The sequence below is a fragment of the Pleurodeles waltl genome, chromosome 3_2, assembly GCF_031143425.1.
Source record: "Pleurodeles waltl isolate 20211129_DDA chromosome 3_2, aPleWal1.hap1.20221129, whole genome shotgun sequence".
NCBI classification, from domain to species: domain Eukaryota; kingdom Metazoa; phylum Chordata; class Amphibia; order Caudata; family Salamandridae; genus Pleurodeles; species Pleurodeles waltl.
In genome coordinates, this window is record NC_090441.1 from 24,500,586 (window position 1) to 24,522,519 (window position 21,934).

The 21,934-nt window shown below is 44.5% G+C and overlaps 1 protein-coding gene across 8 annotated transcripts in view; it reads right to left on the reverse strand.

The window, feature by feature from the left end:
• NF1 (neurofibromin 1) overlaps positions 1-21,934 on the reverse strand; it is a 1,379,374-nt gene that overhangs the window by 167,494 nt on the left and 1,189,946 nt on the right. For 4 of the 8 annotated variants that reach the window (XM_069226655.1, XM_069226653.1, XM_069226656.1 and 1 more), the window contains one exon: positions 8,603-8,698. The exons of the other annotated variants lie outside the window; for them this stretch is intronic. In XM_069226655.1, the coding sequence (XP_069082756.1) occupies positions 8,603-8,698 (96 nt within the window). The remainder of the gene's footprint in view (positions 1-8,602; positions 8,699-21,934) is intronic. 8 annotated transcript variants of the gene reach the window in all.

Below are 21,934 nucleotides of genomic sequence, written 5' to 3' on the forward strand. Positions count from 1 at the left end.
TTCGTGCAACTCCAAATTGGATCCATCCCACCTAAGACATGACGTCAGGGCCACTATATCTGTGCTACACGACCACACTGACATCAGTTTCTTTATGACCACTGCTCGCGCAGTCGGACGTGGAGCCCACAGAATATGCCAATGTGCAGATCTGTAAATTGAGATCTTATTAATGGACTGTATTCCACAGAACAAGGAGGAGGATAGGTTGGTGAGGAATCTGCGGTTAGAGTCTCTACTAGAAAAGGTGTTACTGAAGGTAAGTAACTTTGTGAATAGATCCCAAAGCAGTACCTCCTCAGTAGTGGGTCAGTGGAATGGCTCTGACCATGAAATCTTGCAGAGCAGGTCAGGAGAAGGGCCCATCCTGCTGAACCTGGCTCTCCACTTAGTAGTGCTTCCTGAATGTGTGGCGGGATGCCAAAGTAGTAAACTGGCAAACATCCAGAACTGGCACACAGCGCAATAACGCAGTAGTAGCAGCCTTTGCAGTGCTGCTACTGGCATGCAAGCCTTCTGAGATCTGCTTTTTGGCTAGCCTACACCAGATCTTAACACTCAAATCAATCCCTTTGGAGATGGTTCTATTTTGCACTGCTTTACCCTTCTTAGCTCCAGAGAAACCAGCAAAATGTTTATCAATCCACCAGTGGGTTCTGGTACGATGTATGTAGAAGCTAAGGACACGAGGGTCCAGGCATAGGTGTCTTTCCACCTCCTTGGAGGGGTGAGGCAGAGCACAGAAAGCCCACTCACCATGGGAAATGTTAGGGTGACAAGATACACAATTTTGATGATCAGTAGGCATAGGGAAAACTGTGCATTGGTTTAAATGGCGTGCACATCAGGTATGTGAGAATAACACTAAGGTCTCACTGCACCATCATAAAAGGTGCTGGTGGGACATATAGATCACTCTATTAAAAATAACAAAAACACATCACAACAGGTGACTAACCGGGATGGAAGATCTGGCAACCATTAGAAAGCAGAAAGGGCTGCTAGCCGTCGCGACACCTTGGGGGAAAGAAAACTTTGCATTGAACAGTCGGATGTCACAAGAGGAACTTCAGAAAACAGACATCTCCCAGCGTCCTGCGTTTATAGTTTGGAGGATGTACACCTGGATAGAAATCACACAAACAAATTCAGAGGGAGATCGAAAGCTGTAAACTGTCAGCATTCAATCTGCAAGCATAGAGATATAGGTTGTGCAGGCAACAGAATGACTTAGGCACGGTTTTTCTTGATCTTTTTCAGTACCCTGGGCAGGAGAGGTAGGGGTGGAAAGCTGTGCAGGTGTCCAGATCCCCTGTTCAGGTGGAAGGCATATCTGAGGGAGAGTTGCCTTGGGAACGCCAACATGCAAAACACTGACCGTGCGCATTCCCTGCAGTGACAAACAGATTGAACCAGAGTTCTCCCAATTGTTGGAAAATAGCACTGTGCCACATTTTAATGCACCTGCCATTTGTGATCTGCTGGCTGAGTTCGTCTGGCCAGGCGCTCAAAGATTCAGCCAGATATTGGGTGATCAGTTAGATGCCCAGAGCATTCAGTTATTTCCAGCGAGAGAGAACCTACTGGCAAAGGATCAATGACACCAGGCTGCCCTGTTTGTTGCAGTACCACATGGTGGTCAGGTTATCTGTGAGAACTTGGACCCATTCCCTGTTGATGGTCGGATGGAACACCATTAGTGCCAAACCAAATCGCTCACAAGTCTAGCAAGTTGATGTGGTGGCCTGTCTCTGCTGCAGACCAGAGTACCCTGATTTCCACCTCTCTCAGATCTCCCCAACCCAAGAACGATTCATCCATCAGGACAATTAGCTCTTGATGGGGTAGGAAGAGGGGGTCTGCCGCCTGTCCAATTGTAGTTGAGCAGTCACTACTGCAGATCTTTCCCAGTCTCCGCTGACACAAGTATGGATTCTGACATGTTCTCTTGGTTCTGGAAGGATGGAATCTGACATGTTCTCTTGGTACTGGGCACACAGACTTCGGCTCGTACTGCAAAGCCCACATGTGTCACCTGGTGTGGTTCACATGCAGGAGGTCAAGAAGAGCAGAAGCCACACAGCTGCTCTCTTACTGAAACATCAAGATCATAGGCAGAATGTCCTGGATTTGCTGAAGTGGAGGGAAAGCTCAAAGAAGTGCTAAATGCAGGATGTCCCTGATGAATGGAAGCCATTTTGAAGGAGTCAGATGTGACTTAAGCATGTTGATGAACAAGCCCAACAATGTCAAGAGGTCAGCCTTCATCTGGAGGTAGATGACAACTGTTTAAGGTGAGCCCTCCTTAAGTAGCCAGATGACAAGGTACGGGAATGTATGGGAAAACTAACCTCTGCAGATTGGCTGCCACCACCATCACCTTTCTGAACAGCTGAGGTGCACTGGTAAGGCTAAAGTGTAGCATGGAGAATTCAAAGTGCTCTTGGCCTACTAGAAACCAAAGGTAATGTCTGTGGGATTGCAGGAAAGGGATGTGGAAATAGACATCCTGCAGATCCTAAGTCACTACACTGCCTCCTGGGTCCAGGACAGAGAGAACTTGGGGCAGGGTGAAAATCTGGATTGTGTCTGGGATAAGACAGGAAGGGCAAAGAGTAACCATGCTCTACAATTTGGAGCACCCATTGTCGGATGTGGTGCCCTTCCACCCAAGCAGGGGAGACGTGATGCAACCTCTTACTGAGTGATTGTGTCCCAACGAGGACATATTAAAAAGGATTTGTGGTGGCTGTGGAGGAGAGTGGGGGGAAGGGTGAAGAGGGGAGTTGCAGTGTTGTTCCTAGCCCTTTTTGCAGGGCTATCCTCAAACATTTTGACTTCTTCCTTCTAGTTTTTTCAGATCTGTTTTGTTGGCTTTAGGACTTTGGGCACTTTACCACTGCTAACCAGTGCTAAAGGGCAGGTGTTCCCTCTTTAAATTGTATTGGTGATTGGCTTATCCATGGTTGACATATTTGGTTTACCAGTAAGTCCTTAGTATAGTGTCCCAGTGGGCCAAGGGCCTGTAAATCAAATGATACTAGTCGGCCTGCAGCACTGACTGTGCCACCCACATGAGTAGCCCTGCAAACATATTTCAGGCCTGACATTGCAGTGTCTGTGTGTGCAGTTTTAAAGTGCCATTTCGACCTGTTAACTACATATATGTCACCCTTAAAGTAGGCCCAAGGAAGCCCCATGTGCAGTGTGCAGTATATTTAAAAGGTAGGACATGTCCTGGTGTGCTTTACATGTCCTGACAGTGAAATACTGCTAAACTTGTTTTTCACTACCGCAAGCCCCAGCTCACCCATAGGGTAACATGGGGACTTGTGTAAAATTTCCCATTGGGAGCAGATATAGATATGGAGTTTGGTGGTCTATTAACTCATAATTTAAAAAATACATCTTTTGGTGAAGTTGGTCTGAGAACTGTGAGTTTGAAAATGTCCCTTTTAGAAAATGGGCATTTTCCTGCTTAACCATTCTGTGCCTCTGCCTGTCTACTGAATACACGCCTGGGTCAGGATGACAATTGGGCTGTTTGTGCATTCACTCTAGACAGTCACACAAAGGGAGCTGAGGTGTGCCCTGCATAGCTTGATGGCTTATCACCAGGATGATAGGTCTTCCTGAGCTAGAGTGGTGGGAGGAGCCGACACTTGTACCTCAATAGGGCTGTACCTGTCCTCACACAAAGCAGTCCCCAATCCCCTGAAGTGTACCTGAGGCCAGGGAAGGCCAGGGACTTGTGCACTACAAAGATTTCTCTTTGAAGTCTGCCTACTTCAAGGACAGAAAGGGATATAAGTACTGGACCTCTGACACAACGTGGTTAGAATCCTTCTGGACTAAGCAAATTCGGCCAAGAAGAAGAGCTGGATGCTTTAGTATAGACTGCCACTCTGCATGTGCTTTGTTGTGCTGGCCAGCTGCTTGCTGCTTCTGTCCTGGGAGTGAAAGGACTGGACTTGGCTTTCTACATCCTGCTTCCAAAGGTTCTCCATAGGCTTGGACTGGGCTTACCTCTTGCTAAGAAGCCTCAGGGACTTCAAAGACTTCACCTGCTAGCACCTGTGTTCTCTTGCTGACAGTCCTGACTTGCCAAATAGTGCCAAATCCAGTTCCTGGGCTTGTGGGAGTGAGTTCTGGTGCAACAAGGAAGAAACTAGTACATCGGCTTCCAGCACGACTGTGGAACTGGCGTGGCTCTCTGACCCTGCGCCACTGCCTGCACCGGAGCCGTGGTCCCCGATGAGTGCAATGACTGTGACCTACAACGTAGGCCCAACCCCACCACAGCACCTCCGAAGTCCGGCCACTGTGTGAGTCCAGAGTACTGTTTCACTGACGTCCGTGGCACCCGACTCCGCCGCACCTGTGGCCTTGCTGTGTGATCGCAACACTGCAAATTCGACTCCTCGCTCTTGACCTGCTAGATTTACTGACCAAGTATTGCCAGAAGGAATGGACACCTCACCGCCATGCCCCATCACCTCCTCTACAGCCGGAAGGAACTGTTGCCTCACCTCACCTGCCCTGCCTAGCAGTAAGAAACAGATGTCTCACCTCTCCAGTGGCAGTAAGGAACCAACGCCACACGGGCTCCAGTGATGCCTCACCTCCACAAATGTCTTTGTTTCCCCATTGTTTTCCAAGGTACTGTAACCAAGGTCTATATGAATCTGTAGCCGGCCGGCACTGGACTGTTGGAAGCGACTGTCAACCCGTTCTGATAGCCTCAGTTGGAGCTACTGTGTTTCTAAGTGCAATACTACATTTAATCTTTGAAAATTCATATGTTTAGTTGTGTATGTTGGATGTCTGTCATTTTGGTCTTGTTTTACTCAGATAAATATTGGCTATTTTGCTAAACTGGTGTGGAGTCCTTTTGTAGGGTTTTCACTCAGTTACTGTGTGTGTGTGTGTACAAATACTTTACACAACTGACTAGAGTGAGGGTCCCTTCCTGGACAGGGTGCAAACCACTGCCAACTACAGACCTCATGTCTAAGGCCTGCACTCTGCCTTAAAAGGAGTGGGAGGACATGGCCCAGAAGCACAACACTGGTCCAGACTGCCCTACTCAGACAGTCTGTTGTGTCCAAGCATGCAGGAATGGAATACTTTATAGGGGCTGATTCATTTGTTCTTGGCCAACTGTGATAAGGCTTTATAGGATTGGTCGGATATCATCTGGGACAGCTGACAAGATGTTCACCACTATGACACACAACACATGGGTACCTCCCAAGGAGGCAACTAGTCTTGGCGGAGAAAGGCTGGTGGATGAAAACATACACTTAGCAAAAGTTCACATGCTTGAAATTCTCTGTATGGTGGTGTTGTGGGATACTAGGGTTAAGGCAACTCATGGCCGCCTGCACAATCAACTTCTCTGGAGTGAAGTGCTGTAATAGAAAGTCTGGGTATATGCCACAATGACACTTGTATATTAACTGGCGGGCAAGATCCTGAACTCTTGGACCTCTACGATGAACGTCCATGAGGTCGGCCATGGAAACGAGAGCATGTTGAAGCCCTAAGTCATGACCAAGACTGCTTTGACTTCTTCTAAAGTTCTGCAATGGCAAGTTTGGCTTCCTGGTCATGGAGGGCCCTTCCTTTTCATCTTGGTGCAGAAGATGTGCGCAACTCCAAATCGTGCCTTGAGTTGAGGCTCCTGAGACAGACATTTGTTGGTGGCATCCTTAAAGGGATTGAAACCAGTGGCTTTTGGAGGGGCATGTCCTTTGAACACTGGAGGATTTTTGTCATTTGAAAGAATTCAATAGAGTTCCGTATTTATGTCAGAAGGTGCAGAAAGAAAATAAATTACAGAGTGCGGCGGTGCTACAGATAAAGTGGTCCAGACTTCACATCAAGGGCAGGACTGATTAGACAAGGAGCTGCATGATACCACCTACTGATGGGTGAGGGAACTACAAACAAACGTTTCCACATCCAGTCTGGTGCTTGGGAAAATTCACAAGGTGAGGAATCTGCAGTTAGAAGTCTTTATCAGAATTTGTTATTTGACCTGTAAGTCAATAAATAGAACCAGATGTTATTGATGGTTGGCCCACACTGAAACCCTAATATATAGGATGCAGTAAACAGAATTGTTGAAAAAATTTAAATCCATTTTCCATCTCATCTTATTGATGAATTGCTCCTAGGAGCATACCTTGTCCTTCTTCTGAGCATTAGCAAAATCAGGTCTGATAATTCTGTCCTATTTGTGTAATATTTGTACCATTACTCTTGTCTGTACATGCCATAGCTCATCAGAAGAGGATGGATGTATATCTGAGGCAAATTAGTTGCAGAATAGATGGTACCTCTGCTGAATATTCTGTAGACCCCATTGGAATTCAGTTTGTCTCTTCCAGTCCAAGAAGAAACACACCAGTTACTTTCCAAGGTACTGGAATCAAATGAAGGAAGATTACAAAAAAGCAGCTTACCTGGAATAGATGCCTCTGAGGTGTTGCTGGCTGTGCACAAGATTCTGAGCTTCTTTCTGTACTCATGCCTGAAGGTGCATTGTATGTTTGAATCACAAAGTTATCACTAAGGAGGTGGCATGGACCTATTAATCTGTGGCATACGAAAGAGCATTGGGAACCATGAAGGACAGAGAATATGTTGGTACCACAGAGTTCAAGACCATCTCAAAAGCATGCATCACCTTGTCCACAGGACTGGACTAAGAAAAACCCGAAAGATATCACCATGGAAACCTACACATACATGCTGCAATGGATGTAGCCACAGGGACCACAGTTACCAGAGCAGATTGAATTTGGTACTTGATATGGTCTGAGCTGCTTCTCTTGTAGCCTCTGCATCCTAAGTGCCACAACAGAAATTGGAAACAAGGCAAACTGCTACAAAAATGACTGTCCTTAGTTCAAAAACATGATTAAGAAACTATTGTCTAGTTCTCCTCTAGCTAGTGGAAGGACATGAAAAACGTTTGTTTATTCCAAAGCTTAAGCCACATGGACCGTCAGTAAATGGATGATTAAATAGATAACAGGAGTTTCCAGACTCTGGTCCACGTTATCTTAAACAGTTCTGGCTATCACTGGAAATTAATATTTCTGTGTGTCAAGTGTCACTCAAAATGAGCTAATTAGGCATCCCTCTTTCTAATATGCCTAGCATACATGTTACAGGAGAATAAGCATCAACATCAGGGCTGTCATAACCACATACACTGGTCATGTGCAGACATGTTTAACATAAACAAACAACTGTTGCAAGGTTTAAATCATAAAGATTGTGTGTTCTTTGGAAAAAAACCTGAAACCCAAAATTCACATTACATATATATTGTGTACTTTTTCCATTCCCTTAATGGCTCTGGAGTCCTATTCTGCAGGGCAGAGAGAGTAGCATCAAAAATGAGTGAGGCAGTCACATAAATTCAGGTGCCACAAATGTGCAAAGATATTAAATAATACAACCAAGCGGTTAGCAATATTTAAAAGGAAGGATCTGTGAGGATATAGTACCTATTGGAGGCTGCCTTCTTCTCAATTACATACACCTGATGATTTTCATATTCACTGAAATATAGGTGAGGCTCAGCCACGTCTGTACTAAAGTACAGAATGTTTCTCAACCAAAGTGCACTCGCTACTCTGAAGAATGCAACAAGTAGCACACCTCTTTAGAAGTATTGGACTGGCAAGTTCAAAATCAGACATAAAAGCCATGTTCATACAATGTAGAAGTCTGTCTAATTACAGCAGCTTGGATGTATGTTCTGCAGTTTCTCCGACCTCTTAAGTGTCTAATAATATTTAAATTAGATCTATTTGGAATGTGATACAGTCTTGAGTGTGTACCTGATTTATAAAGAATGATGTTCTTTGTTGCTACTGCTACTTGAAATGCAAACTATACAAAAAACTTATATAGACGGAGGCTGAAGAGAAATAAGCTGTATAGTAGCAGAAGAGTTAATATAATGTTGGTCCATATGTATGCTATAGTTGTAGGAAATGCTTTTTGGCAAACACAACACTGCCCTGGACTAGCAGGAAAGAAAGCCTGCACAAGGCCAATAGTGATGCCAAGACTAGATGATGCAACCACTGGACTAATATCAAAACATTAAATTGTTCTGCGAATTAAAGAGTTTATTAAGATGATGCAGAGGGAAAAGGGTCAGTCACCAGAAAATCCAATAAATTTTGAGCAAAGCTCTTGAGTACTGAGAAAACTCAGGGTGGAAATATATAACTGTAGAATGGTGTGAGGGCATTTGCTAAGCCCTTAGATCAGAAGAATGGATATGGCACCAATTATAAGTTGCACATAACTCCACCCTGGAGATGCTGAAACACTGATGCAGTGTGGTACCTCCTCATAAATCCTTTTTTGTAGGTACTCTGATGAAGCTCAAGGTTAAGGAAAAAACAAAAGGAGAAATAGATGCATGCAGTGGGGAATTTACTTTGGCCAAAGATGTAAAGTTATTATCGGCCTTACAAAAGAGGTTTACTGAAACGTTTCTAATTTTCCAGTCCCAGAGTCCATTGATGTAGAAGAGTTACGGAGATAAGGGAACTCAGATAGCAAGTATACTCACATCGTCATCACTTCTGGTTGCGCAGAGGGCAGGAAGAGTTGAATGAGTATCAGAAGTCCCCTTCTGACATGAGGGAGAATTCAAGATGTTGTGAATCTGTAAAGAAGACAGTATCCATGAGAAGGTTTACTTCTCAGATCCTATCAACTAGGGCAAAATCAGGCCCTATTAACTAAGACCTGCTTTAGCTTGACTTTGAACAATCCAACCTCCCTCTTCTTTTCTCTGTTTTTGTACACTATAAAAATGAAGTGCATGGAACTCACCTTAGATATGGTTCATTACTGTCTGGCCAGAATTCTGAATTGTCCATGTTGCCTAATCATTCTGACGTAAAATGGAAATAAAACTGGTAGCAGGATACCATATAGACATACCAATAGCTGAATTAAAGCTCATCAATTTCCACTGGGGAAAAAACACGGGCATCCATCCAATTTATCAGTCTAGGACTCTAGGTATTTTTTTTGTCTAAGTGCCAGCCAGGGGCGATAATGCTGCACAAAAAAACACTAGATACAGGTCGGAGTTTTGGATCTGCAATAAGAGTTATTACCCTTTCATTCCATTTTACCAAATTTTGCTGTAATTATGAAGCACTCTGCATTAACTGCTCATTGTGCCTATTATTCTTAATATGCATATATTTTAATTAAAGCTGAGGTGTGACTTAAGAGGGCACTTTCAATTCTTCAATGAGCAAAAAGATTCCCATTTCAAAGTGAGGTAATAAAAAGAAACTAATCTCTATATTTAGTCATTTTAACAAGGAGCTTGCATACAGCTTCACAATGGCATTCTTTCTGATTAATACTGACATAATGGAAACCCCGTCTCAAATAACCTATTATGGTGACAAAGGTACAGTTGCTACGGAGTGATCTCCCTTTGTCACAATGGTTTCAAACAGTTATGTCACCCACTCAAAACTGATATATGGCAAGGTTTAATGCAGTTGCAAAACACAGTCATCAACTGTGTGCACTTTAGATAATATTTGACAGTGACTGAGAACGAGTGGCCGTTTTTTCTGTTGGTTTTCCACTGCCATTTGGATGTTGCACAATACAGAATTATACAGTTCTGACAGTGGTTGGTGGCCTGTGGGTTTCTGCTGTTTGGGTTCAGGTAAGCTTGCTGGGCTGTACTTTCAAGTTTGGCACAAAGGAAGTGCTGCTCCAAAAAAACAATCAGAATTGCTGTACTTTTAATGACGTATTTTCCATTTTCAATGTGATGTAATAAAGTTATAAATTAAAGAATTGACTGCACTTTAGAGTTTAAAGGATAGCTTCTCCAGGACAGCTGGCAGAGTGCCGGTAAGATGGATATCTTCTTAGAAAACTCCAACATTTAAAGTGAAATGAGAAAAAAACTGATCAAGATTGTCTCCAGTAAATACATTTTAAAGCTGTGGTTTGAACATGTAAGAATAAAAGTTGAAGAAAGGATTTAGTTGCCACAAGTTAATTAGTGACTGCTTTTGGTTTTGCTAGGGTGCATTCCCGGATAGCATTCATTGCCACAAGACAGGTTATCAACAATTAAAGCCAGAAAACTATTTTCCAGTGTCTTAAAAGCTTATAAGTTCAACAGTGTCACAGATATGTTATGTGATAGGTATTTTATGAAATGAAGAGTTCATCAAATGGTGTTGGTATCACAGTAGAGTTGTATGACAAACTGTACTTACTATTGCCCGTAACTACAGATTTTTACAAAAAGTAAAGATGATCCGATATGCTGGAAATGTGAAGAGGAAGTCTGTTTTCAAGTCAAGCAGCTTAAATTCTGAACATGTATGTACCTTCCATATGTGTGTTGGAAGAATATAATCCTTACAAGCAGATTGCTAAATGAAAAAATCTTCCTCAAAAGACTGAACTTCACAATTTTACTTCAGAGACATATTGTGCCATGATCACAGAAAGTCCTATGAACAATGGTTAATTATATAAATTTAATTTAATTCATTTGGATTGGATGCCAGTGAAGCTGGGTGACTGATTGTGAAATCTGTTACAATATCTTCAGTTTTCGAAACAGCCAAGTTGATGCGCTTTTCGAAGTAATGCAAGAAGTTATACAGCCATCCAATGTGTGAAGCATTTTAGGTAGTGCTTGAAGGCTTTTGGCAAATATTTTGACAAGCTTTTGACAAACTATAATACATCATCACTTATTTAAATATTCAATTAACACCTGCATAATGTACTTCCAAGATCAGATAACTGGACAGTGGCATTTGAATGGTCATTATAAAGCAATAGAAATGTAGACCTTTAAGAAAAATGCAGTAAGTTTTCAAATGCATTCCAAACATTCATTAGTATAATTGAGTGTGTGAAACATTTGACATGTAGTACATGCAAAGAAAGCAAAGTTGATTTCACAACTGATTTCTTTAATACAAAAAGCGGTAAGACAAGTAAAGGTCACTCCTTTCTTAGCGTTAGGATTGCTTTGCTATGCGTCTGCTATTTACCCGACGTGTTTGGACTTTAGTTTAAAATATATATATATATATATATATACACAGGGAGTGCAGAATTATTAGGCAAGTTGTATTTTTGAGGATTAATTTTATTATTGAACAACAACCATGTTCTCAATGAACCCAAAAAACTCATTAATATCAAAGCTGAATATTTTTGGAAGTAGTTTTTAGTTTGTTTTTAGTTTTAGCTATGTTAGGGGGATATCTGTGTGTGCAGGTGACTATTACTGTGCATAATTATTAGGCAACTTAACAAAAAAAAATATATACCCATTTCAATTATTTATTATTACCAGTGAAACCAATATAACATCTCAACATTCACAAATATACATTTCTGACATTCAAAAACAAAACAAAAACAAATCAGTGACCAATATAGCCAACTTTCTTTGCAAGGACACTCAAAAGCCTGCCATCCATGGATTCTGTCAGTGTTTTGATCTGTTCACCATCAACATTGCGTGCAGCAGCAACCACAGCCTCCCAGACACTGTTCAGAGAGGTGTACTGTTGTCCCTCCTTGTAAATCTCACATTTGATGATGGACCACAGGTTCTCAATGGGGTTCAGATCAGGTGAACAAGGAGGCCATGTCATTAGATTTCCTTCTTTTATACCCTTTCTTGCCAGCCACGCTGTGGAGTACTTGGACGCGTGTGATGGAGCATTGTCCTGCATGAAAATCATGTTTTTCTTGAAGGATGCAGACTTCTTCCTGTACCACTGCTTGAAGAAGGTGTCTTCCAGGAACTGGCAGTAGGACTGGGAGTTGAGCTTGACTCCATCCTCAACCCGAAAAGGCCCCACAAGCTCATCTTTGATGATACCAGCCCAAACCAGTACTCCACCTCCACCTTGCTGGCGTCTGAGTCGGACTGGAGCTCTCTGCCCTTTACCAATCCAGCCACGGGCCCATCCATCTGGCCCATCAAGACTCACTCTCATTTCATCAGTCCATAAAACCTTATAAAAATCAGTCTTGAGATATTTCTTGGCCCAGTCTTGACGTTTCAGCTTGTGTGTCTTGTTCAGTGGTGGTCGTCTTTCAGCCTTTCTTACCTTGGCCATGTCTCTGAGTATTGCACACCTTGTGCTTTTGGGCACTCCAGTGATGTTGCAGCTCTGAAATATGGCCAAACTGGTGGCAAGTGGCATCGTGGCAGCTGCACGCTTGACTTTTCTCAGTTCATGGGCAGTTATTTTGCGCCTTGGTTTTTCCACACGCTTCTTGCGACCCTGTTGACTATTTTGAATAAAACGCTTGATTGTTCGATGATCACGCTTCAGAAGCTTTGCAATTTTAAGAGTGCTGCATCCCTCTGCAAGATATCTCACTATTTTTGACTTTTCTGAGCCTGTCAAGTCCTTCTTTTGACCCATTTTGCCAAAGGAAAGGAAGTTGCCTAATAATTATGCACACCTGATATAGGGTGTTGATGTCATTAGACCACACCCCTTCTCATTACAGAGATGCACATCACCTAATATGCTTCATTGGTAGTAGGCTTTCGAGCCTATACAGCTTGGAGTAAGACAACATGCATAAAGAGGATGATGTGGTCAAAATACTCATTTGCCTAATAATTCTGCACTCCCTGTATATATATATATATATATATATATATATATATATATATATATAAATACATATGGAAAATGTCACTTACCCAGTGTACATCTGTTTGTGGCATGTTCCGCTGCAGATTCACATGCTGTGCACTGTTCCTGCCATCTAGTGTTGGGCTCGAAGTGTTACAAGTTGTTTTTCTTCGAAGAAGTCTTTTCGAGTCACGGGACCGAGTGACTTCTCCCTTTCGGCTCCATTGCGCATGGGCATCAACTCCATCTTAGATTGTTTTTCCCTCAGAGGGTGAGGTAGGACTGGTAGAATGAGAATAGTAAAGATGTCCATGCAATGGAATAGATATGTATGTACATAGTTTGCGCTAAAGTAGTGTTTATTTACATATATACAATTTCTAATTGCAACTTAAACGGCTACAGGCTCCCGGGGAACATGCCACGAACAGATGTACACTGGGTAAGTGACATTTTCCGTTCCATGGCAAGTGTAGCTGCAGATACACATGCTGTGCATAGACTACAAAGCAGTAATCCTCCCAGAAGCGGTGGTCAGCCTGTAGGAGTTGAAGTTGTTTGAAATAATGTTCTTAATACAGCCTGTCCTACTGTGACTTGTTGTGTTGCTAACACATCTACACAGTAGTGTTTGGTAAAAGTATGAGGTGTGCACCAAGTGGCTGCCTTACAAATCTCTGTCATTGGTATGTTACCCAGAAAGGCCATTGTTGCTCCCTTCTTTCTAGTGGAGTGTGTCTTTGGTGTAATGAGGAGTTCCCTTTTAGTTTTCAGGTAACACATTAGTATGCATTTAACTATCCATCTGGCTATGCCTTGTTTGGAATTAGGGCTACCAGCATGGGGTTTCTGGAATGCGAACAATTGTTAAGGTTTACGAAATGGTCTTGTTCTGTCTATATAGTACATTAGAGCTCTTTTTATGTCTAATGTATGCAGTGCTCTTTCTGCTACTGAGTCTGGCTGTGGGAAGAAAACTGAGAGGTCCACTGTTTGGTTTAAATGAAACGGTGAAATGACTTTCGGTAGAAATTTTGGATGTGTGCGGAGAACCACTTTATGTTTGTGTACTTTTATAAAGGGTTCCTCAATAGTGAAAGCCTGTATTTCACTAACTCTTCGTAGTGAAGTGATAGCTACTAGAAATGCCACTTTCCAAGTTAAGAATTGGATTTGACAAGAATACATGGGTTCAAAAGGCGGACCCATTAGTCGTGCAAGTACAATATTAAGATTCCATGAGGGTACTGGTGGTGTCCTTGGAGGTATGATCCGCTTTAGTCCTTCCATGAAGGCTTTAATGACTGGTATTCTAAACAGTGATTTCGTGTGTTTAATTTGCAAGTAAGCCGAAATTGCAGTGAGGTGTATTTTGATGGATGAAAAAGCAAGATTTGCTTTTTGCAAGAGTAGTAAATAGCCTACGATGTCCTGTATGGACGCATCTAATGGTATGATGTGTTTTGCTTGGCAGTAGAAAACAAATCTTTTCCATTTATTAGCATAGCAATGCCTGTTGGTAGGTTTTCTTGCCTGTTTAATGACTTCAATACACTCGTTTGGAAGATTTAGATAGCCAAACTCTAAGACTTCAGGAGCCAGATTGCCAGATTGAGCATTGCTGGATTGGGGTGTCTGATCTGTTGTTTGTGTTGCGTTAACAGGTCTGGTCTGTTTGGTAGTTTGATGTGAGGTACTACTGAGAGGTCCAACAGTGTGGTGTACCACGGTTGGCGTTAGGAGTATTAGTTTGAGTTTGTTTTGACGCAGTTTGTTGACTAGGAAAGGAATGAGTGGGAGAGGGGGGAAAGCGTAAGCAAATTTCCCTGACCAATTGATCCATAGAGCATTGCCCTTGGACTGAGGGTGTGGGTATCTGGACGCGAAGTTTTGGCATTTTGCGGTTTGATTAGTGGCGAACAGATCTTTGTCTGGTGTCCCCCACTGGCGAAAGTATTTTTGTAGTATCTGGGGATGTATTTCCCACTCGTGAGTTTGCTGGTGATCTTGGCTGAGATTGTTTGCTAATTGATTGTGAATGCCTGGGATGTATTGTGCTATTAGGTGAATATTGTTGTGAATTGCCCAATGCCAAATTTTTTGCGTTAGGAGGCAGAGTTGTGATGAGTGTGTTCCCCCTGTTTGTTTAAGTAGTACATTGTTGTCATATTGTCTGTTTTGACAAGAATGTGTTTGTGAGCTAGAAGAGGTTGAAAAGCTTTTAGTGCTAGAAAGACTGCTAGCAGCTCTAAGTGATTTATGTGTAGCTGTTTTTGCTCGTTGTCCCACTGTCCTTGTATATTGTGATTGTTGAGGTGTGCTCCCCACCCAATCATTGATGCGTCTGTTGTGAGAATGGCGTGAGGCACAGGGTCTAGAAAAGGCCGCCCTTTGTTTAAATTTACGGGGTTCCACCACTGAAGCGAATAGTGTGTTTGGCGGTCTATCAACACTAGATCTTGGAGTTGACCCTGTGCCTGCGACCATTGTTTTGCAAGGCACTGCTGCAAGGGCCGCATGTGTAACCTTGCGTTTGGGACAATTGCGATGCATGATACCATCATGCCTACGAGTTTCATCACACATCTGACTGTGTAATGCTGATTTGGTTGTATTTTTGGCACCATGGTGTGGAATGATTGTAGTACCCTTTGTGGGCTTGGACTTGCGATCGCTTTTTGAGTGTAGCTCCCAAGTATTGTTGGATTTGGGATGGCTTCAAGTGTGATTTGTGGTCATTTATAGAAAACCCTAGTGTGTGTAGGGTATCTATTACGTCACGTGTGTGATTTTGACACTGCTGTTGAGTGTTGGCCTTTATTAGCCAATCGTCGAGATATGGGAATACATGCATGTGTTGTCTCCTTATGTATGCTGCTAGCACAGCAAGGCATTTTGTAAATACTCTGGGGGCTGTTGTTATCCCGAAGGGTAATACCTTGAATTGGTAATGTTTTCCTTGTCTAACGAACCTGAGATATTTTCTGTGAGATGGATGGATGGGTATATGAAAATACGCATCTTTTAAATCCAGTGTTGACATGTATTCTCCCTGTTTTAGTATTGGGACTACATCTTGTAGCGTCACCATGTGAAAGTGTTCTGATTTGATGAATAGGTTGAGAGTCCTGAGATCTAAAATTGGTCTTAGTGTTTTGTCCTTTTGGGAATAAGGAAGTACAGGGAATAGACCCCTGTTCCTTTTTGTTGATGAGGTACTAGTTCTATGGCTTGCTTTGTCAATAATGCCTGCACCTCTGTTTGTAACAGTGTTAGATGTTGCAACAACAGTTTGTGCGCTCTTGGGGGAATATCTGGAGGAAAATGTGTGAATTCTATGCAGTAACTGTAAGGAAATGCCTCCTTGGCATGGTTACCCCCTGACTTGTTGCCTTTGCTAATGCTAAGTTATGATTTAAAAGTGTGCTGGGACCCTGCTAACCAGGCCCCAGCACCAGTGTCCTTGCCCTAAACTGTACCTTTGTCTCCACAACTGGCACAACCCTGGCACTCAGGTAAGTCCCTTGAAACTGGTACCCCTGGTACCAAGGGCCCTAATGCCAGGGAAGGTTTCTAAGGGCTGCCGCATGTCTTATGCCACCCTAGGGACCCCTCACTCAGCACATGCACACTGCTTCACAGCTTATGTGTGCTGGTGGGGAGAAAATGACTAAGTCGACATGGCACTCCCCTCAGAGTGCCATGCCAACCTCACACTGCCTGTGGCATAGGTAAGTCACCCCTCTAGCAGGCCTTACAGCCCTAAGGCAGGGTGCGCTATACCACAGGTGAGGGCATACGTGCATGAGCACTATGCCCCTACAGTGTCTAAGCCAAACCTTAGACATTATAAGTGCAAGGTAGCCATAAGAGTTTATGGTCTGGGAGTCTGTCAGCCACGAACTCCACAACACCATAATGGTTACACTGAAAACTTGGAAGTTTGGTATCAAACTTCTCAGCACAATAAATGCACACTGATGCCAGTGTGCAATTTATTGTAAAATACACCCAGAGGGCATCTTAGAGATGGACCCTGAAAACATACCCGACTTCCAGTGTAGGCTGACTAGTTTTTGCCAGCCTGCCACACACCAGACATGTTGTTGGCCACATGGGGAGAGTGCCTTTGTCACCCTTGGGCCAATGAACAAAGCGGGTACTGGGTGGAGGTGCTTCTCACCTCCCCCTGCAGGAACTGTAACACCTGGCGGTGAGCCTCAAAGGCTCACCCCCTTTGTTACAGCGCCACAGGACATCCCAGCTAGTGGAGATGCCCGCCCCTCCGGCCACTGCCTCTACTTTTGGCGGCAAAGCTGGAGGAGATAATGAGAAAAACAAGGAGTCACCCCCCCCCCCAGTCAGGACAGCCACTAAGGTATCCTGAGCTGAGGTGACATCTTGTGGATGGAGGATTCCCCCAATAGGATTAGGGATGTGCCCCCCTCCCCATAGGGAGGAGGCACAAAGAGGGTGTAGCCACCCTCAAGGACAGTAGCCATTGGCTACTGCCCTCCCAGACCTAAACACACCCCTAAATTCAGTATTTAGGGGCTCCCAGAACCTAGGAAACTAGATTCCTGCAACCTAAAGAAGAAGGAGGACTGCTGACCTGAAGCCCTGCAGTGAAGACGGAGACGACAACTGCTTTGGCCCCAGCCCTACCAGCCTGTCTCCCAAACTTCGAAGAAAACTGCAACAGCGATGCATCCAACAGGGACCAGCGACCTCTGAAGCCTCAGAGGACTGCCCTGCAACCAAGGACCAAGAAACTCCTGTGAAGAGCAGCCCTGTTCAACAATCTGCAACTTTCTGCAACAAAGAAGCAACTTTAAAGATTTCACGTTTCCCACCGGAAGGGTGAGACTTTCCACTCTGCACCCTACACCCCCGGCTCGACCTACGGAAAACAAACACCTCAGGGAGGACTCCCCGGCAACTGCAAGACCCTGAGTAACCAGAGACGCCCCCCCCCCCCCTGGGCCCCCACAGCGATGCCTGCAGAGGAAATCCAGAGGCTCCCCCCGACCGTGACTGCCTGTAACAAGGGACCCGACGCCTGGAACCAACACTGCACCTGCAGCCCCCAGGACCTGAAGGAACCGAACTCCAGTGCAGGAGCGACCCCCAGGCGACCCTCTGCCTGGCCCAGGTGGTGGCTACCCCAAGGAGCCCCCACTGTGCCTGCCTGCATCGTTGAAGAGACCCCCGGGTCTCCCCATTGCTTTCAATACAAAACCCGATGCCTGTTTGCACTCTGCACCCGGCCGCCCCTGTGCCACTGAGGGTGTACTTTCTGTGCGTGCTTGTCCCCTCCCCCCCCGGTGCCCTACAAAACCCCCCTGGTCTGCCCTCCGAGGACGCGGGTTCTTACCTGCTGGCAGACTAGAACCGGGGCTCCCCTGTTTCCATTGAAGCCTATGTGTTTTGGGCACCTCTTTGACCTCTGCACCTGGCCGGCCCTGAGCTGCTGGTGTGGTAACATTGGGGTTGCCTTGAACCCCCAACGGTGGGCTACCTTTGACCCAACTTTGAACCCTGTAAGTGTTTTACTTACCTGTGAACTTAACAGTTACTTACCACCCCCAGGAACTGTTGATTTTTGCAGTGTCCACTTTTAAAATAGCTTATTGCCATTTTTGCCACAACCGTACATGCTATTGTGATTATTCAAAGTTCCTAGAATACCTGAGTGAAATACCTTTCATTTGAAGTATTACTTGTAAATCTTGAACCTGTGGTTCTTAAAATAAACTAAGAAAAGATATTTTTCAATATAAAAACCTATTGGCCTGGAGTAAGTCTGAGTGTGTGTTCCTCATTTATTGCCTGTGTGTGTACAACAAATGCTTAACACTACCCTCTGATAAGCCTACTGCTCGACCACACTACCACAAAATAGAGCATTGGAATGATCTCTTTTTGCCACTATCTTACCTGTAAAGGGAACCGATGGACTCTGTGCACACTATTTCTTACTTTGAAATAGTATATACAGAGCCAACTTCCTACAGTAACCATGTTGGATAATTGATAGAACCCATGTGTCCGTTGTTATATTTGTCCATTGATTGTGGAACATTCCGAGTCTTCCTCCCACCGGGGATGTGTGTTGGGGAAGGGTGATGGGCAAGTCACTGCTTGGTATTAGAGGCCTGCTTTGTGGTTTGGAATTTTCCCCTGGACCTTGGGAATTGTCCCCTGAAGGACCCGCGAAACCCCCTTCTCTGATATTGTGATTGGTAGGAGGGTTTTGGTTGAGAGGTGGATGTTTCTGATGACTGTGGTCTAAAACCTCCCTTATATTGCGGGTTTTTGAATGTCCCTCTGTATTGGGACGAGTAGAGCGCTCCCATTGCTTTGGTCGTATCCGTGTCCTTTTTCATTTTTTCAATGGCCGTGTCTACTTGTGTGCCAAATAGCTGTTGCTGATTGAATGGCATATTGAGGACAGCCTATTGAATCTCTGGTTTGAAACCTGAGGATCTTAGCTAAGCATGGCGTCTAATTGTCACTGCAGTGTTCACTGTTCTTGCGGCAGTATCGGCAGAATCTAATGCAGATCGTATTTGATTATTAGATATTGCTTGTCCCTCCTCTACTACTTGCTGAGCTCTTTTCTGGTATTCCTTGGGGAGATGTTGGATGATATCGTTCATCTCGTCCCAATGAGCTCGGTCATATCGTGCAAGAAGGGCCTGAGAGTTTGCTATGCGCCACTGATTGGCAGCTTGTGACGCTACTCTCTTTCCTGCCGCGTCGAACTTCCTACTCTCCTTATCTGGAGGTGGTGCATCTCCAGATGACTGTGAGTTGGCTCTCTTTCTCGCAGCTCCAACCACTACAGAGTCTGGGGGCAGCTGCTGTGTGATGAACACTGGGTCTGACGGTGGTGGCTTGTATTTCTTTCCCACCTGTGGTGTAATGGCTCTCCCTTTCACGGGCTCCTGAAAAATTTGTTGGGCATGCTTAAGCATGATTGGGAGCATAGGAAGACTGATAGGAAGCATGCGTTGAGGACAAAGTATTAAAGAGAAAGTCGTCCTCCAATGGCTCTGTGTGCATGCTCACATTGTGGAATGCAGCAGCCCTAGCCAAGACTTGAGTGTATGAGGTGCTATCTTCGGGCGGAGAGGGTTTAGAAGGATAGCACTCTGTGCTATTGTCCGACACAGGGGGATCGTAGAGGACCCAGGGGTCTGTATCTTCTTGCGATTGCACAGTGTGTGTGGGTGACTGTGCAATGGGCGTTGCAATAGGTGACAATGTTCTTTGCGGAGAATGTGGAGAAGAATGTTCTGGGGAAAATTGGCGTGACAGAGATTTTTCTGTGGGCACTTTAGCCTTTGGCTGCTCAGTGTCTGAACGTCCTTGGAAAGTCAGTTTCCTTTTGAATTTGAGAGGAGGTGCCGTTTGGATCTTCCCAGTATCCTTATGGATCTGTATCTTTGCCTGTGTTTCATCAAACTCCTCCATTTGGTGAAGTTCCTCCTCAAATCTGTGTCTCTCTTTTAGTTGTTTTGAGAGTCCATGTTCCTCGGTGTACAAGGCTTTTTTCGGCTCCGAAGCCAGTTTTTTCAGCACCGAAATGCCCATGCTGATAGTAGGCCTCGGCTCCGAAAGACTCTTTCGAGGCTTCGCCGACTCGACGAGTCGATGTCAAGTTTTCTCGGTCACAGGTTCTCGGCTCGAGTCTGAAGTCTTCGGCACAGATTTGGCCTTTTTCGGTGCCGAAGGTGTTGCTTGGTCACCGCTTGATTTCTTATGGGTCGAGCCATGGCCTTCCGGCAGTGGCTTCCCTGAGGCCTTATGTTTTGTCTTGGACTTACTCTGGGCTTGGGTCGGGGCAGGCGTACTCATATGTTGGCCTGCTGTGGGTGGTCGGTCTGCGTCGGAGTCGTCCGAATCCGAACCTTGAATGGAGATAGCCATCTCCTCTTCCTCGACGTCAAGGTGCTCTGAACTCTTCGACGCCATTTGCAGTCGCCTCGCCCTCCAATCCCTCAAGGTCTTCTTCGATCGAAAGGACCTGCAGGCCTCGCAGGTATCTTCTCGGTGGTCCGGTGACAAACACAGATTACAGACCCGATGTTGGTCTGTGTAGGGATACTTGGCGTGGCACTGTGGGCAGAAACGGAACAGGGTCCGGTCCATTAGGCTCCAACGTTTTCTGCAGTCGGGCTGACCAGGCCCAGGCTGGGCGCGGAAGCCCCGAAGGGCCACCAAAGCTGTGTTTCGCCAGTGTCGATGCAAGATGTTTCGCGATTGTAAACAATACCCATGATTTTCGGTGAATTTAGTCTTATTCCGAATCGAATACACGGAGCGAAGAGGAACACGTCCGAACCCGATGACGGAAAGAAAACAATCTAAGATAGAGTCGATGACCATGCGCAATGAGCCGAAAGGGAGGAGTCAATCGGTCCCGCAACTCGAAAAGACTTCTTCAAAGAAAAACAACTTGTAACACTCCGAGCCCAACACTAGATGGCAGGAACAGTGCGCACAGCACATGTATCTGCAGCTACACATGCCATCGAACATATATATATATATATATTCACTTTTAAAACAAAATTTAAAAAAAGGTTACAGGGACGTTATAGTTAGGATCTGAACTTACTCTTAAAAAACCCTTAGAAATTCACCAGTTATAGGTATTTCTAGTAACTATAACTCGTGCCCTAAGGTAACTATAACTTTTTTTATTATTAATTTTACAACAAATGTTACAGTGATATTATCAATGTTATAAAAGATGCCATGAGTGCTGTAATATCTGGGGTAATTAGCAGTGTAGGGTGAGGGCGCATTTATAGATACCTTAAGTTACACTTACTTGAAATAATTCTAACCATAACCACTAAGTTTCTAAGGGTTTGTACAAGTACATTCAGAACCTAATTATAACGCCCTGGTAACCTTTGGTTTTTTAAGTGAATTTCTATGTTTTTAAAAAATTAATTATAATGTCTCTGTAACCTTTTTTTTTTTTTTCAGTGAATTTCTATGTTTTCATTACTATACCTTAATCCACACAAAGCCTTTGGTGGTGCACGGCAGTGGTTTACCCAACCTTGTGCCGCGCACAACCAACCCCACCGCGACGTTAACTGCAGGGCCAGGCCTGCGGCCAGACCCTGCGGCCACCCCCCAACCTCACGCTGCACACAACCTTTGGCCATGCGCAGTGGGAGTTGGCTGCAGGTTTGCATGGTCCTCCTCCCTCGGCT